The sequence below is a fragment of the Eufriesea mexicana genome, unplaced genomic scaffold (assembly GCF_001483705.2).
Source record: "Eufriesea mexicana isolate 0111107269 unplaced genomic scaffold, ASM148370v2 scaffold8199, whole genome shotgun sequence".
NCBI lineage: Eukaryota > Metazoa > Arthropoda > Insecta > Hymenoptera > Apidae > Eufriesea > Eufriesea mexicana.
Genome location: NW_016915967.1, coordinates 197,320 through 214,329, shown reverse-complemented (window position 1 = coordinate 214,329; position 17,010 = coordinate 197,320). Strand labels below are relative to the sequence as shown.

Below are 17,010 nucleotides of genomic sequence, written 5' to 3'. Positions count from 1 at the left end.
AGTTTATAATGGGTTATTATGCTAGTGGCGATACACGAAAAATGATACAAACTTCTGAAGATGATGAAGGTTATGAAAATCAATCATCTTGTACTACAATATCTGTTGAAGTATTAAATCAATTAAATTTCACAAATAAGCAATACTTTACATTTGGAAACCCTCGAGATATTGTAAGTTATTATGGTTAAAAATAAATACTTTTATTTAAATATACTTATTAAATATGCTTGTTTAAGTCACCGGCACTAGTACCACCAATATCCGATGACACTGATCAACCTTTTTGGGCTGAAGATGAATTAAGTAGTTCAGAATCAAAACAGCAATTAAATAATAAACGGAAACGTCGGCGTAGTTTGTCTTATCGTAATCGCATTGCGGTACACAGAAGTCGTTCTTTACTTATTCGATCATCAAGTTCCAGTTTAGATTCACTATCTGAAAAAATTTCGTCTAGAGGTATTTTTTTTATTAAAATAAACAATATTTTTTATTGAAACATTTAATACAAACATATAAAAGACAAGTTTGATATAATTATAATATAATTATCAAAGTTCTTAAACAGGAACAATTTTCAAATCGATTTAATATAGAACAACCTGGTCATATAAGATATAAAAATTTTAATCAAAAACAAACGCAAAAACATCATCCATTCCTAACGAATAAAAAGTCCCGTAAGTAAATTATAAAAAAATTATTATAATATTCAATAAATATTTGTTTTCTGTTATAAATCGAATACAGATTGTATATATAAACTAATTTTAAATATATAGACAAATAAGAAGCTGCAAAAATTATGAATTACTTTGTAATTAATCATTGTGGTAAAAATCAATATGAGGGACCTCATAAAATTCGAACCAGTAAGTTATTCAATTAAAATTAAAAATAAGTTTTTATTATACATATTCGAATTGAAGAAATATGCATTTTAATGATTACTTTGTGTTTAAGTTATTTTTATATATTAATATTGTTAAATACAGATAAATATTATCAGCCATATTGTATATTATATTGCGCATGTCTAATATTTAAAATTTTAATTTCGAATATATTTAATAAATTATACGATAACATATTTCTACTTTCAGAATCAACATTACATCCCATTTTTAGTTTAATTTTATTGGGGTTTTGTATGATTATTTTAATATTATCAGTATGGAATTTTAATATTATAATAAACCAAACAGTTAATACCCATATACTTTATTTAAGTTCAAGACATTCACCTTTACATACAGTCTCAAATAAATTCTTATCATTTGGACTTGATACATCATTACTTCGTGATATGAAAAGTCTTCCAATCAAAAATAGCAAATTTATAAATTTAGCTCGACATCTAGCACCCGCTTATGTTCGAATAGGCGGGACTTCTGCGGACTGTTTATATTTCAATCAGGTTTGTCTATTATATATTGTGAATAAATTGTATATATGTATATAATTATTTAATGTACAATTTATGTAAATTACATTACATAAATTATATGAATTAAATTACAGACAACACGAATAATTTTCGAAAAACAAATTAGTCCGATAGACGGCCAAGATATAAGTAATTTTACAATTAACGAAATAGATTTTGAAAATTTATATAACTTCACAGTAGAATCAAAATTGCGAATGATATTCGATTTAAATCTATTATTTAGAACTGTAAATGGTTCCTGGAATGATATTAATGCTAAAAATATAATTTCGTTCGCCAAAAATAAAAACATGAAATTGGACTGGCAACTAGGAAATGGTACAGCTACATCTCACTTTTCAATCCGTTTTTCTTTTAAATAAATTTAATGCATAATAATTATAAAATTTTAGAACCAAATTCCTTCCATCATGTATTTAATATAACTATTACTGCAACACAGGTTGCAGATGATTATTATCAATTGAGACAATTGTTAAATGATATAGGATATAACAGAAGCCTTCTTGTGGGTCCAGAAATAAATCATGTAGGAGTTATCAATGACAAAGGAGAGCAGTATGCAAAATCATTTTTAGAAAATGATAAAAATAGTATTAATTATTTTTCTTGGCATCAATATTACCTTAATGGGAGAGATGCTCAATTAACTGATTTTATAAATATTTCAACTTTTAATTATTTGCCAATGCAAATTAAATCTATGCAAGAAGTAATTCAGTCATCAGGAAGATCTATTTCTATGTGGTTATGTACGTAATTACATGTTCTCTAAATACAATTTCAATCTTTAAATATAATTTTGAATTTAAATACTGAAAATCAATTTTTATAGCAGAAACAAGTACAGCTTATGGTGGAGGTGCACCAAAACTATCAGATAGATTTGTGGCTGGATTTTTATGGCTTGATAAATTGGGATATGCTGCCAGTGTAGGATTAAATGTTGTTTCTAGGCAAACATTATTTGGTGGGAACTATGCTATGATTGGAGATGATCTTATGCCAAATCCTGACTGGTGGGTTAGTGTCATTTACAAGCAACTTGTTTCAGAAAAAGTTTTACAATTATCACCAATAAATATTGATTATATACGATTTTATGCACATTGTACTCCTGAGAATGCATGGATTAATGGAGTTTCAGCAATTACAATATTTGGGATTAATTTAAATAAAATCCCTATTTATATCTCTGTTAAAGAAATCCCTGTATTTCATAAAAATGCTAAAGTATTTTTATATGCACTTACTTCTGATAATCTACAGTCAAGGTATATAATAATTACTTTTCACAGAAATAAATTATTTTACATTTTATTTCATTTCAATTGTTTTTAGAACCATCAAAATAAATGGAGAAATATTGAAATTGCAATCTAATGGAAATTTACCACCATTTCGACCTATAATATTAGAATTATCACAATCAATTACTTTACCACCTTATTCCATGGTATTCATTGTAATACATGATACAAAGATTCCAGCATGTTATATGTAACTGAAATTAAATTTATATTGTATGTATTATATATATTATAAATTCATATTATAGTATCATAAAATGTATCTTTACAGTCATTATTAACTAAAGAAAAATTAATAAAGGAATGAAAGATTTATATGACTTTATAAGATATCATTTATACATAGGTATATGTGCGTATTTATATGTATTTGTATGAAACAACTATATTAACATTATTCGATATACCTTATTACAGTCGATATTGTTCTATTGTTGAAAGATATAGTAGCATATTTATCTAGTTACTTGCTAGTACATAGTATTATGTCTTCTGTTTATCATTGTAAAATAAAATTTTTTTACAAATTATACACCGCAAATACTACAGAAAGAAATACTATCATATACAAAAAATATACAATACTGAAAATAGTACAATGTTAGGTAAATGGAATGATTAAATTTATCATAATCTTAGAGCAAAATATTATTGCATCAAATTAATATCAATATTACAATTAAGTGTACTTAGAAAGTTTATGACATTAGAAATGTCCTAACGTATATTATACATGTATAAATTACCAATATGGAACTCAAAATCTATTTGACAATTTATTGATTTCTGACATATTATAGTATGTATATACATAATATTTCTAGTAATATAACGTTATTATACTATTCCTGAGCTGAAATTGTAATTGTTTTTCCTTTAGGATCATCAAATCTATCCATTGTTCGAATATCTATAATCATAGTAAGAGCCCAAATTATAATTAAAGCTAATATGCTAGTAACAAATATTCCTGTCCAAATTGGAATTGTAGTAAAACCAACACAATCATATGCATCATCAAATATTTTTGTCCTACTAGTATTATCATATTTTGGATCAATTTGTACTTGTAAATTTGTAATATTTAACAGTGTAAAATTATTTTTAAATATAATATATTGTGAACAATGATAAGAGAAATTAAATGGAAAAACAATATCTGTGTCTGTTGTTAAACTCTGTTCTTTGCTTTTTTTGTTAGTACTATTTGTTCCGGTGTAATATGTATAATTAGCAGTTTTAAATGTATAATATCCTGCAGTTCTAACTTCAAACATAAAGACAAGTTCATGTTTATATATAAGTGCATCAGTTCCTTGAAATGCTAATTGCAAGTTTAGACTGGATGCTCTGGTGTCTTCAGTAACATTAGCGTTAAGTGGAAGTGATATTGCAGCTTTCCCATTTTCAGACTATCAAATATAAGAATTATTGTTCACAAAAAATATATTAATTAAATTATAAAACAAAATGCTGATGACATTACCTTTACTAATAAACCTTGACTAGAATACAATAACACTCTAGGTGATATAACAATAAAAGGTTCAGAGGCGTTTTCTTTATAATTGTCTCTTTTTACTCGTTCAGACCGTCTATAACTACATGCTTTCCCTGTGAGCACAGCTATTAAATTCGGGTTGGAATCTCTTATAGTCTTATAAGTTTCTGGAATAATATCTAAATTACTAATAGATACAATCAATAATTGACCATCAGATATAGAATCCATGTAGTCATTGTATGTCTGATTATATGAAGGTAAATCTTCAACAGTGCTTGCTGCTTTTTCAACAGCAGGAAAATAATGTAAAGAGTCGCCTGTAGTAACCTTCTGAAGATGCTAAAAGATTAAAAATTTTATTAATATTCAAATCAATAAGTAGATGAGTTGAACTCAATACTATTCAAGTACATTATAATAACCTGTTTGTGTTTCACTAAATCTTCAATGCACAAATTATCTTTTACATAGAGAAGAACTGGTGGTGAATTTTCTAACTTTTTACGTAAGAAAAGATCAAATTCTTCGCTAGTAGTCTTTAAAAAGGGATTCACTGCACTTGTTGCTAAATCAGAATTAACTGATCCACCCCATAGTAATACGGGTACTGCATTATCAGCGTGTGAAGGTAAAATTTCAAATACTACAGTTATTATTAGAACGAAACATAAAGCACTACAAAATCGTGTCATAATGTTTTTACTCAAACAGAACTGGGCGAGTCAGATAAGTACTGATTAACTGCGATCGAGCAGAAGGTAACAGAGCACCTGACTAGGCTAGAATCATATGACAGACGTCACGTGATAACTTTGTTTCCGGATTTCAAATAAACCTTCATTTCAAATTAGATTATTTTATTTTATGAGATTGTTAATCAAATTAAGTGAAATGTAAAAAATTATTTCATAGAAATAAAATTTTTGTCGATATTAAATTTTTCTAACTAAAATCTGAGTTATTAAAAATACAATGGATACTAACAAAATTGGAGCAGGAAAAGAAACTGTTATATATTCGGTTTGTCTTTATATGAATTTAAATAGTAAATAACGATATTAATTTATTGCTTTAATATTAGCAACTTCAACCATGGACTACAGTAGGTGTATTATCATGCATGGAACAAATTACTGGTCCACCGATTTCGGTCAGAGTTGGAGAATTCTATAAAACTCCAAAACCACATCCTTGGCGTCCTACTTTAGGATATGAAATCGTAGAAACATCTCCTCTGTAAGAACTCTTTTTAAATGAAAATTCACTTTATGTTGTCTTTATCCTAGTTTATTTTAAAAAGATAGTTTTCTTTTGTAACTGTTTTAGGCCGGCACAACCAATGACAAATTTGCTTGCTAATACTTGTTATATGCCAAAAGGGATGGCTACGGAACCGTTACGATTTCCAAATTTGGTGACTGGTTTCGATAGAAATCCTGCACATGCAGCACGAACTGCACTTTTTACAAGATATGGTCCATACGAATGGGTGCAAAATCAGCTAAAGCTTTATAATGAATCAAATACTAATAGAAACTTCTCCGAAAACTTACGACAGGATACCGTTCGGATGATGCGGTAAAATACTGTAATGTTTTGTCAAATTTGTTAGACGATATATTGAATAAGAATTGATGCAATTTTAGAGAAGCCGATGAGAAAGTACAGAATGGCCAAACTGAAACTGGTCGTAAATTAGGGGAAAGAATTACAGATACTACTTTTTGGAGAAATGAAGTAGCTTCAGAATTGGAAAGACTGATAATAGAAAATATAAAAATGCAAGAGTGTCGTCGAAATTTACAAACTACGATACAAAGTTTAGAGGGTCAATTACACATAGCACAGGAATGTTTATATTATCGTGAAGCTAGAACAGGTATATTACATTTATCTCTTAGTTTGAAAATATATATGTATATCCGTAAAATATCTTTTAAAATATACATAGGTTCTGATTTAGTACATGACCAAGTAGAACATGCTCTGCTAAAAGAAGTAGAAGTAGTTAGAAATTCTCAAAATAAATTAGAACACTTTACGGATAAATGTATTACTCAAGTAAGTATAAAATTATAATTTTACGAAAATTATCGTAATCTCCTGCTTTATGTTCAGCTTACAAATAGCAGAGCAATACAAAATCAATTAGAAATCGATATAAAAAATAAAGAAACTGCACTTGGAATTGATATTACATGCCACCAAATGAACAATTTTAGTCGCGGATTAAAATATTATGGTGGTATTGAAAAATATGATCCTAGTGTTACGGAAGCCGAGTCATGGGCTGAAGCTTCCAACAACGTAGTAAAAAAATCACAGAAAGAACGAGAAAAATCTAATCAAGTAAGAAGTGATATAGAAATTGCAATAAACGCGGTTGGACATGAAATGTGGGAAGCATGGGAAAATACAAATAATGCGTTAGCTAAAAGAGCTGCGGAAATGCTCGAAGCAAAAGAAAAATTACAAATACATTTACACAAAGTATCTAAAATTGTCTTGAAACTTTTAAAACTTTTAAACTTTTGTTATTTAATTGGTAATTTATATATAATTATAGATTCAACAAGAAATCTTTGAGATTGAAAAGAATTTGCAATTAATACAAAAAGCTATCACAGATAAAAGTTCTGCCCTTAAAGTTGCACACACTCGTTTAGAAAGCAGAACACATAGACCAGCTGCAGAATTATGTAAAGATTATGCTCAACTCAGGTATATTTAAACAACGTATATAAAGTTTAATGATTGTAATCTTATATGTTTAATTATTTACATAGAATGGTTGAGGAAGTAGAAACGATAAAATCAATGATACATGATATGAATTTAAAATTACAAAAATTTGAAGCACAACATCAACAACTTCTACGTACTAGGTCTAACTTAGAAAGTGATTTAAAATCTAAAGTTGATGCATTATTTATTGATAGAGAAAAGTGCATGGGTATGCGAAGAAGTTATCCAGTTGCTTCAGTTATAAGGTTTTGAATTGTATACTTGCATGTAATATCTTTTTGATTATAAATATATTAAAGATTACAGTATTCATTTGTCATGTTTATTCTTTTATAATAGCATACATAACAAAATTTGTTTGTACAAAATAATTATCTACTTTATCATTCTACTGTTTTGTAAAAATGTAATAAAAATAGTTTTTTAAGTTTATTTTGTTTTAACAAAAAAATTCATTGATACACAATTTAATAATACATAAGACTATTTTTATTAACGAGATAAATCTATAATATATTTGATGTACACATTAACTATACGATAAAGAATTTGTACATATAGTTAATAACTCAAGTCTAAGACTTAACTGTACAAAACTATGAACTTTATGAACACACAGACCAATTTGTAAATCACTAAATTTATATATGTTCAATGTATAATTACATTTTATTTAATCCTTATAAACCATTAATGTACAAAAGTTTTTGATAACAACTTATCTTCTTAGATAAAAAATAGTATGTTATGAAATTAAATTGAAATAATGTTTTTAGTTTACATTTCTGGTCCATTTGAAAGCTGCTATTGTATCATACACTTTTGTTACAGCCGAATCTGTGTCATATTCATCTTTCAAATAGAAAATTTTAATATTCTCTTGTAGATAACACTCCAAGACATTCCATTTTTCAAATAATTTTAAAGAGTTTTTTATTGGATCAACACATAAACTTTCACCTATTTTAAAGTAAAATTAATGAAATATTAATTTATAATAAAAATATAATCATTTATTATTACTTACCATAATTTACTATACCACAATCTAAATTCATTTTCAAATCACAAAATATTTCATGAATTAAATCTCTTTCAGAAAGTGATTGTCCTACTAATTTTCTAAGAGTAAAGGCACTAAAAGTATATGTGTCAATTAATGGTCGCAATAATACGTGAAGAAATTCCATACGTTCTGCATGTTCTGGTATTAAGCTCAACTATACAAAATAATTGAAGTAAATTACAATTCTGATATTAAAAAATACATTTAAACTAAAAAATAACTTACTTTGTACTGAATATTTTTAATCTTATTTTTGTTACAATATTCTTCATCTGAACTATTATCAAAATTTTCTGCATATCTTCTACTCCATAACTCTTCTTGTAAATAATGTTCCTATAAAGTAATTTATATGAGTAATTTTTAAATAATAAAATAATTATATTAAGTATAAAATACCTCTTGTAAAGTAATGAGGTCTGTGTATGAAAGATTTATTATAGTTTCTACAACAACACGTTCTAATTCTTGACACGGTTTGCAGAAAATAAATTCATACTTAAGGATATCACAAAGTTTAAGTGACTTTTCAATCAAATGATCTTGAGAGACCATAATATTATTTTGAGCAATAGCTATAGGGTCATTGATCTGTGATTGCAATTCGGCATATAAGGCTGTTACTAAAAATATAATAAACAAATTATAAAATTAAATAAATTATAAAATAATGCATTTTCTTACCTACTATACTATCCATAATAAAGCATGTTAGCATTGTATTGCTGTAATAGGATAATTCAATTACATTTGGTAGAATCGATACAGGACGTATTGCAATAACAAAATTTGATTTAATTTGCCGACCATTAACTGTTTCTGTAATTTCTTGACGTTGTTGTTTTATTAAACCTGGACCTAAGATATCCAACTAAAAGAATGAGCTAATGTATGTCTTTTTTTTTATCATAATAAAATATCTATAATGCAATTTTCTTACTAACAGCATGATTTATAATATCAACAGTTTCTCCGCAAAATGCAAGATCTTTATTACGGCTTTCTAACTCTTGTCTTATTAAATCAAACGTTTCAACCAATTTATCCAAAGTACAACCATCTCGGAATTTATTCAAAAGTAAGAATGCAACAACATTGGTCGACATTATTGGCATTGAGCTAGTACAGTCTAAAAAATATTGAATATTAATATTCAACAACAATAAATATTTTTAAAACTATTTTATTCTTACCATACACGACGTGTCGCGCAATACTATCAACTAATTGACGGTATTCTTCTACAATTACATCTGTACCATACAATGACGAGCTAGACATTGTAGATTTTAAAGGCTTTTCAACAGGAAATATTTTGCCTCCGGTTAATTTATTTTGTTGCTTTTCAAAAGATTTTAACATTTCCTTTTCATAAGATAATAAAGTTATGTAATTAAGAGAACGTAAATTTAATAATAAATGTTATTTATAAGACTAAAAGAAGATGAGTATCGTACCCTAAGTGAAAATGGTTGGCAAAAATCAATTTTGACAATACCATAATTTCCTATTAAGGTTGACCATATGGCTTTAACCGTAGATTTAAATGATTCCATTTCTTTTGGCTGACCTAGCTGTTCCTTGATAAAATTGCCGTCAACAAGACGTTCATAGTTCATTGCTACAGGTATTAATAATGCATCTTCAATAATTCCATCCATGTATGCATCAAGAATGACACTCAAAATGCCACCTTTTGGCATACATGGTTTACCAGTTCTTGAGCGTCCACCTTCTATAAAGAATTCTATATTATAACCCGCCCTTAAACTTTCCATTATGTAGGTATGAAGAGTGGCACGGTAAAGAATATCTTTGCGGCCTATAACAGGATCGATCCGACGTTTTATAAAAAATGCGCCTAAGCCTCGTAGAAACCACCTATTTAATGCATAAAATATAATTAATAAATAGACAGTCTTATAAGAAAATTTAATAATTTACATAGTTATAACATACCCAAAAAATGGAATTTTTAGATTATCACCAGCTGCTATGATTGGATTCTTAATATTATTTATTAAAAGAACGAAGCTAATCATAATATAATCCAAGTGACTACGATGTAAAGGAAGTAATATCAAAGGAAGACCAGTCTCGTTTGCTTTTTTTAACATTTCCATTTGTGATGGCAATACTATAGTAGATTGTATAAAATATGGCAATAATTTATAAAGAAGCCAGGCTGTTATTTTAAGTAAAAGATTACTCAATTTGCTTTCCATTTGAAATAATATAGTTTTGGCTCTAGCTCCTGCTTTTAACAGGGCAACTGTTTCACTACAACCTTCATTGGTAACTGTTTCCCAAGCAGTCAATTTAATTGCATCTTTTAATCTTTCATCTTCTAAAACCTGTAAAAGAATGATGTATAAAATTTATAAGAAATCAAATTTTTATTCTAATAAATATAACATAATTCTAAATTTGTAACTTACTGTTTGTGATACCCTTGGATAATCATACTTTTTACAATTGTAAACATGTGAAATACAATAAAACACTTTGGAGAACAATGATGAACCTCGATTAACTACCAATATATTTAATCCAAAAGGCATATATTGTTTACTAATAGTATTTACTAAAGAATTCTGTAAAAAATGAGATAAAGTAAAAATATCGTAAAAGTCTCATATATAACTGAATATTTTGTATAACTAATTACTTTAATTATTTAAAATATCAAGGAAGCTAAAGATATTTAAAAAAATATAATTATTTATGACTGGCTTACATTTTCTCGATATCCATGCAACACGACAATACGCAACCATCGTGAAAAAAGTTCACATGGTTCCTCTAACATCTTTTCTTTTAATTATCTATATTTAATTATCGTGTGCTTGTAAAATTTATCATTATTTATAAAAAAATCATATTTGAAATTTACAAATATATAGTACATTAATATATAAATGATTAATATAATAAAATAATTCGCTTAACTATGAAAGTGAATAATTTTTATCATCGAAAGTACATGGCCTTTATTAACGACTATAATTATTAGATAAAGGTATATCATACTTTGCATAGACAAAGTTTAATGTTTACTTATCAAACGAATTAATAGAAACTTATAGAGTCACATAATTATATATGCATTATAAAATAGCGTATTAATTAGGTAACGAGAAATTTGCTGTTTTACGTCTATTTTTGTTCATCTACGATAATTGATATTTAAACTACACTAATAAATTTTTAATAACTTCATAATATTACACGTTAAAGATTTCATTTATTTGCACTACATTCATAACGGATTCATAACGAAACACTATTTAGCTCAACAATAAAAACACTTATAATAATTGTATAATTTAAATTGTTCTAGACTAAATAATCATATATTATTATTAATATTTTGATTGTATTTTACAAGAAAATGTTATACGTGTCATACGATAATGTTCGCAATTTTACACGCAGCTAAGTTACCAGGCCGTAAGCTAAATATATTTTTAGTATTGTAAGAGTGTCAGCACGAGGTCAAAATGAAAGACCTCATTTATCTAAAGTATATATCTTTTTAATACCAGAATATTTTCAATTCTCATTTATGATATTACACGATGCGGACATATCAGTATAAGGGACATGCCAAATATCTTTCTTAGAACTTGAACAATAAAATTATCTTATATTTGATTGTCGTTAATGTTAAAAAAATAAATAACATTAAACTTACTCTAGATGATGGAGTGCAACTATTGCAACAATAATGTAAAAAGGAGGATTTTTCTTTGATGAAGGGTACTAATGGTTCCGACTCTTTGATTTTAAATAAAGAGTCTTTCCGGATTTTTCTGGCTAATTCCTTGTCTTGTGCCTTTTTCTTATACAATAATTGTCCAGTTCGTCGAAGATCTAAAATGTGAATATTTGATTATTTGCCTAGTGCTTTCTTAGACGTTTTTATTTCCCAAATAAAATTCTTACCTTCTATTAAAAGTCGGGTTGTATTTGATTCTGGATTTCGCATTACCGCCGTTCTGGTCTCCCATTTTGCATATACTTCTTGTAAACGTGTTGAAAGTATATCGACCATATTGGAAGCTCTACTATTGTAAATAACAATTTGAAAATAAGTACTTTAGAAAGAAAGATTAATGATGAATATTAAGTTTGAGACAATGTAACGACATGTGAAATATCGAAATATTTATAAAACAGTTGTGCACTATAATTTATACATAATTTCTTTTTACGCCATGATAAAGACATCGGTAACTTTATAATAGAAAAGCTTTGAATTGCTGCTTACCTGCAGCACGAAAACCTTTGAGTGCAAAGGATTAAAAAAATTATTTCATATGCAAATGTGTATTATAAGAATTACCGAATGAAAGCGAAGTATAAATGCGATACTTTATTTTTGTAATTAGTAGCTTTGATATTGTCCATTACAACAGAGATGAACCGAACAATTTCATAGGTTTTGCTGTTGAATATATTCATGTATTATTTACGCATGATTTCCGACGCTTTTACGTGTCGATACAGTTGAGTGCAATCGCAATTAGCAGATGCGATTTCCTTTTTCTAGATATGTTTCTCTAAGTTCGGCATTGATTATTTTATTATATGCACCAGTGCAACAAGTAAATAAAAATGTACCAGGAAATAGCAATAACGATTCCTGACTCTATAAATTCATGATAAAAACCTTCATTTTATTCGGTGTCGTTTTGCACATTTTTGCGATATAAAATACAAATCGCAAATATAGAGAGTTCAAGGCGAGAGTTCATCTCTGATCTTGTACTGCAGATATTTTCAAATCGGAAAGATTCAAAATACGTTTAATAGTGACCATGATATATTCAAGTACATAAAAATGATTTTCGATGAAATATATCTAAATGAAACAGCAAGGATAAATGAATCACAGCCTGCAATGCAACGCGGAACTTATTGTACATAACATTGAATATTATGACAGAATTATAAAATAATCAAATCTATATCGTTCGAGGAAAGAGATACTTAGCCATATGATATGTATAGTCTGTATGGACGTATCATATATCACTTACATAAATGAATATTGAATGTTACATTTCGCGTTAAAAATAAGCAGTATCGAGAAATTGGTTAGTTCTTGCATATATACTTGTAACTTTAGGAAGCAAAAATAAATCGTGTTCACATATTGATAACTGGCTATAAGAAAATAAAAAACAAGAAACCAGACCATAATTAAGTCAGAATAATTCAGCAATAGTAGAAAGCTTTCACAGACAATGGATTTCATTTCATTCCGCGGTTTTCATACATCGTATCGGTCTATGAAGAAACAAATTTGAAATCCTAACTATGAAGCATATCCAACAAGAATGACGCGATCTAATTTTTTTTTTCTTCTCTTTTCACTGTGTTTACATTTTTTTCTTTGAAAAATTAAAGATACAATAGTTAATTAAGTTAACGTCGTCAAAAAATATAAGACGAGATCTCTAAAGGTATCCAACTGATCACAATTAATAGTATGAATAATTGTTTCCCTCTACAAATATAGTAATACACGATTAATCAAATTTCACATCAAAACAACACATTAATATCTGATAATTATATTCTTGTTCTTTTTCTTTTTCTACTTTTCTTTTCTCTTATAAGGCTCATCATCAATAATTCTATGGATAAATAAACCAAATGAACGTAATTGGTACGTCTTGCGACTTCACTTTTGAATTATGTTAATATCGAAATTTATAAGTTTATAAACTTATAAATTTGGAAAAAAGACAGCGATAATTATAAATAATTTGCTTGGCTGATATGCAAATTTAATTTACTTTCTACTTTATCCTTTACGGTACCATACTATGATATTGTCTTGAGTAGGTTACCAGAGGTGAAATTTTGAATAACATTTGATTGCCACGAAAATATTCAACGATTACAGTTTATCTCGTATATTTTAATGCCTTATCGTGTAAATTCGAAATGTTAACATGTTATTACAAGAAAGTTAGAAATCGCTAAAATAATTTCAATAAATGTATGTCACGAATTATGGCATTTATTTTATTACAACATTTCTATGCTGTTAAGAAAAATAATATTTTCCGTTATTTTTCTAGTAAGATAATTTCAATATATGAGATATCAAACTATAAAATTTTCTTTATCAATAGTAAGCAAAAAAATTAAACACAGATTAACGTAATATTATATATTAGTTGAAACAATACAATTAGTGTTTGTATTTTCTATTAAAGTATTAATTGAATTTTTATGGAACTAAAAAATTAACATGATAAAAATCTCTATAAATATATCTATTTGAATGCGCCACGTGTTATTAATGGCGGGCATGTAAAGGTTCCTTGAATTGATCTTTCTATTTACTGCAATCAAATTACTATAATTATAGAACGAATGTTTCCATTCTTTCTTAATATTGTTAAATTAACAGCATTTTGTATAAAATCGGAAGATGATTAAACTTGATAAATTTACAGCATTTTGTATAAAATCAGAATGATTCACAAAATACAACCATTAAAACAGGACATATTAGAAACAGGATAATATACGTTACCTGAAATTAAAGAAGTAGAAAAGAACCCCAAAGAAAAGAAAAATTTCAATAAGACCATCCATTTCTGTATCGAATAAGATCGCGATGATTTTATTCACCGAAGAAGAAAAATATTAGGGCTATCGTTTCATTCGTCTGCAAGGGCGTAGGGAATCAATTGTTCGTTTTCATGGTTTTAATCACTGTTTATCTACTTTGTTTGACAATTATGTAAATCTTGGTTCAACACATCAATTGCCGTGAAAGAAAAGCAAACGATCACTTCTTCAAGATCCATAGAACCGACAGATTTGATGATTATTATTTTGGCGCTCTCGTGTTCATGCACACGATACGTTAATTAAAACTTTTATCGAACCTTTGAAAATAACAGCGGTATACAAAAGACTGTGCTTTGGCCGCGACAAACGCCGACTTTCTACTGCAATACGTTAAGTAACCACGGACAATATTCGCTGAGGACAGTTCACTGACTCGCTTAAGTAACGATGCAATATGCCGGGATGTTCAGTGTGTTATAACAACGGAATATGTTTTTAAGCTAGAACTTCATTCAACATATATACAGGCTTCTAGATCATCAAAAAATGTTTACCCATTCGTAAACAACTTCAAACATCATAATTGTAAGGCAACTGGGCAATTTTGCACTCGATTTTCTTTTCTCTTTTCTTCCATGTTTGGGAATGCAGATATTATATTTTATTGTACTGATAATTTTAAAAAATCTCATTATTCAAACTTATATGTTTTTATAAAATATAATTTTCCTCGATATTTTGTGCTGTCATCATATTTTTTGCGACTAAAATACAACTTTAACAAAAGATATAAAATTGATCGATTAATACATTATAAAAAGGACACCTTAATTATAATGTCATTTCAATTTCAACTTTAATCTCAATAATTTAAACGGCACAAAAAAGAGTGTAATACCACTTTGCATAAAAATAAAAATAAAATAAACGAAAACCGCTTTCAATATTTCCTATGAAATATTAGACTAAACTTGTCGTATAAAGAAAAGTGTCATTAAGAAAAAAAGGAAACAGAAATAGTCACTTTTAGTTTCATTCGATAATCGAAGTGACCACCACAAAAGTCAAATCATAACATAACTCCATCTCAACTACTAAGAACCACGTGGTACAGGCGGTAAACACAGCGAACACAGAATAATCAATTTGACAATGTTACTTCTTTCTATTACTAAACGTAATCGTTGATTAATGTTAATTTGGAAATAAAATTATAATGTAAGAATAGTTATGCAATATACGTCATAGTTCTTTATAAAACTGCAAATATAGTATACGATGATCAGAATACCGTTACTTTAAATCAGCCAATAAGATATTTCGTTTCTCAAATTAAAAAATAATTATAATTCCGCTTGTAGTCTGTCAGTTGAGTTTGTCCGTATTGGATAAATAAAATATATATCATAAAATCACAGATAGAATGATGCAATGCACAATGATCTTTTGCGATAACACGTATTCGATTAACGATTTTCAATGTTTAACAAATACATAATGTAAATTCAGTTTATACAACAAACAGCATCTTGCACTGCAAAATCGGTATGACCTGATGTCCAGTTAGTTCCATGCAATTCGTAAATTAATCCTATTGAAAGCCGTTAACGTTTCATGTTGGACTTTATTGTACATCAATTTGTATTGTACATTAAGATTCTCTACCTGTATATTCAGGGAGTTTCTGTGGTAGCCCAATTGCAAAAGAATGATTTCATACAAGAGTTATGTTAAACACTTTCTTTATATATACATATATATACCACTTCCATAGACAGAAATGATAAACATACATTTTATTAACCTTTCATTATAAGCCTATATTATGATTTTTCTATCTACTATATTTTTGTTTTTTTTTTTTCTTAACATTTTGTTTAATTTTTATTATCATCACTACTGTTATATTAATTAAATATATTTATAATATACATAAATTACCAATATACTATTAAATATTCTTTGTTCTATATAACATGTAATGTGGATGAAAAACTGTATGAAAATGAACAATCAATTGTAAAAAATACATAAATGAAATTAATAAAAAGTTGCTGATATTTCGTAACTTGTAGTTATAACTATAATTATATTGACTTAATAAAAAATTCAAATTTCATTCAGTAATTTAGTTCAAGTAATTTTTACTATCATTTTGATTTTGATTAAACATAACCTTGATTTGTAAAACATCTTAAATTTATAACATTGTAAATACTTTAACTTACCCTGCGTTGATGTATAAATAAAGTTTTTATAATAACACAAAATATTAAATTATTTAATTAAAATACACATAATTAATTCAAAATATTGTATTAAAGTTTACTCATTATAT

General features: G+C 27.3%; 5 protein-coding genes across 5 annotated transcripts; 3 read left to right on the top strand and 2 right to left on the bottom strand.

Moving 5' to 3' along the window:
- Window positions 1–8: 8 nt before the first annotated feature.
- LOC108552829 (uncharacterized) lies at window positions 9–677 on the top strand. Its single transcript, XM_017907503.1, has 3 exons — window positions 9–173; window positions 240–462; window positions 572–677. The coding sequence occupies exons 1-3, from the start codon at window positions 9–11 to the stop codon at window positions 592–594; spliced, it is 411 nt and encodes a 136-aa protein (XP_017762992.1). The 3' UTR covers window positions 595–677.
- On the top strand, window positions 606–2,957 carry LOC108552828 (heparanase). The gene is made up of 7 exons (XM_017907502.1): window positions 606–683; window positions 786–875; window positions 1,107–1,420; window positions 1,525–1,771; window positions 1,846–2,205; window positions 2,289–2,727; window positions 2,795–2,957. Exons 2-7 carry the CDS (start codon window positions 809–811, stop codon window positions 2,955–2,957), a joined length of 1,590 nt encoding a protein of 529 aa, XP_017762991.1. The 5' UTR covers window positions 606–683; window positions 786–808.
- A 648-nt stretch (window positions 2,958–3,605) lies between these two features.
- On the bottom strand, window positions 3,606–5,029 carry LOC108552845 (uncharacterized). The gene is made up of 3 exons (XM_017907521.1): window positions 4,690–5,029; window positions 4,250–4,606; window positions 3,606–4,175 (listed from the first exon to the last, which is right to left on the bottom strand). Exons 1-3 carry the CDS (start codon window positions 4,957–4,959, stop codon window positions 3,606–3,608), a joined length of 1,197 nt encoding a protein of 398 aa, XP_017763010.1. The 5' UTR covers window positions 4,960–5,029.
- A 210-nt stretch (window positions 5,030–5,239) lies between these two features.
- Window positions 5,240–7,264, top strand: LOC108552849 (tektin-3). The gene is made up of 8 exons (XM_017907524.1): window positions 5,240–5,287; window positions 5,349–5,503; window positions 5,594–5,845; window positions 5,914–6,146; window positions 6,219–6,328; window positions 6,386–6,757; window positions 6,834–6,988; window positions 7,054–7,264. The coding sequence occupies exons 1-8, from the start codon at window positions 5,240–5,242 to the stop codon at window positions 7,262–7,264; spliced, it is 1,536 nt and encodes a 511-aa protein (XP_017763013.1).
- A 520-nt stretch (window positions 7,265–7,784) lies between these two features.
- Window positions 7,785–15,142, bottom strand: mino (glycerol-3-phosphate acyltransferase mino). The gene is made up of 13 exons (XM_017907513.1): window positions 14,632–15,142; window positions 12,024–12,142; window positions 11,773–11,951; window positions 10,517–10,672; window positions 10,038–10,432; window positions 9,536–9,959; window positions 9,272–9,443; window positions 9,023–9,207; window positions 8,763–8,949; window positions 8,478–8,701; window positions 8,304–8,414; window positions 8,040–8,232; window positions 7,785–7,972 (listed from the first exon to the last, which is right to left on the bottom strand). Exons 1-13 carry the CDS (start codon window positions 14,691–14,693, stop codon window positions 7,785–7,787), a joined length of 2,595 nt encoding a protein of 864 aa, XP_017763002.1. The 5' UTR covers window positions 14,694–15,142.
- Between the last annotated feature and the right edge of the window lie 1,868 nt (window positions 15,143–17,010).

Bases quoted from the DNA above. Each gene is read 5' to 3' on its own strand.
- LOC108552829 (XM_017907503.1), top strand. From the start codon at position 9: ATGGGTTATTATGCTAGTGGCGATACACGAAAAATGATACAAACTTCT. The intron at 174-239 runs GTAAGTTATTAT...TGCTTGTTTAAG, and splicing joins TTGGAAACCCTCGAGATATT to TCACCGGCACTAGTACCACC. The intron at 463-571 runs GTATTTTTTTTA...GTTCTTAAACAG, and splicing joins TGAAAAAATTTCGTCTAGAG to GAACAATTTTCAAATCGATT.
- LOC108552828 (XM_017907502.1), top strand. From the start codon at position 809: ATGAATTACTTTGTAATTAATCATTGTGGTAAAAATCAATATGAGGGA. The intron at 1,772-1,845 runs GTACAGCTACAT...ATAAAATTTTAG, and splicing joins GGACTGGCAACTAGGAAATG to AACCAAATTCCTTCCATCAT. The intron at 2,206-2,288 runs GTACGTAATTAC...CAATTTTTATAG, and splicing joins ATCTATTTCTATGTGGTTAT to CAGAAACAAGTACAGCTTAT.
- LOC108552845 (XM_017907521.1), bottom strand. From the start codon at position 4,959: ATGACACGATTTTGTAGTGCTTTATGTTTCGTTCTAATAATAACTGTA. The intron at 4,607-4,689 runs GTTATTATAATG...TTAATCTTTTAG, and splicing joins ATTTAGTGAAACACAAACAG to CATCTTCAGAAGGTTACTAC. The intron at 4,176-4,249 runs GTAATGTCATCA...TATATTTGATAG, and splicing joins GTCAAGGTTTATTAGTAAAG to TCTGAAAATGGGAAAGCTGC.
- LOC108552849 (XM_017907524.1), top strand. From the start codon at position 5,240: ATGGATACTAACAAAATTGGAGCAGGAAAAGAAACTGTTATATATTCG. The intron at 5,504-5,593 runs GTAAGAACTCTT...TAACTGTTTTAG, and splicing joins ATCGTAGAAACATCTCCTCT to GCCGGCACAACCAATGACAA. The intron at 6,147-6,218 runs GTATATTACATT...AAATATACATAG, and splicing joins TTATCGTGAAGCTAGAACAG to GTTCTGATTTAGTACATGAC.
- mino (XM_017907513.1), bottom strand. From the start codon at position 14,693: ATGGATGGTCTTATTGAAATTTTTCTTTTCTTTGGGGTTCTTTTCTAC. The intron at 10,673-11,772 runs GTAAGTTTAATG...CATTTTTTACAG, and splicing joins GTTGCACTCCATCATCTAGA to AATTCTTTAGTAAATACTAT. The intron at 8,233-8,303 runs GTAAGTTATTTT...TATTTTGTATAG, and splicing joins TTAAAAATATTCAGTACAAA to TTGAGCTTAATACCAGAACA.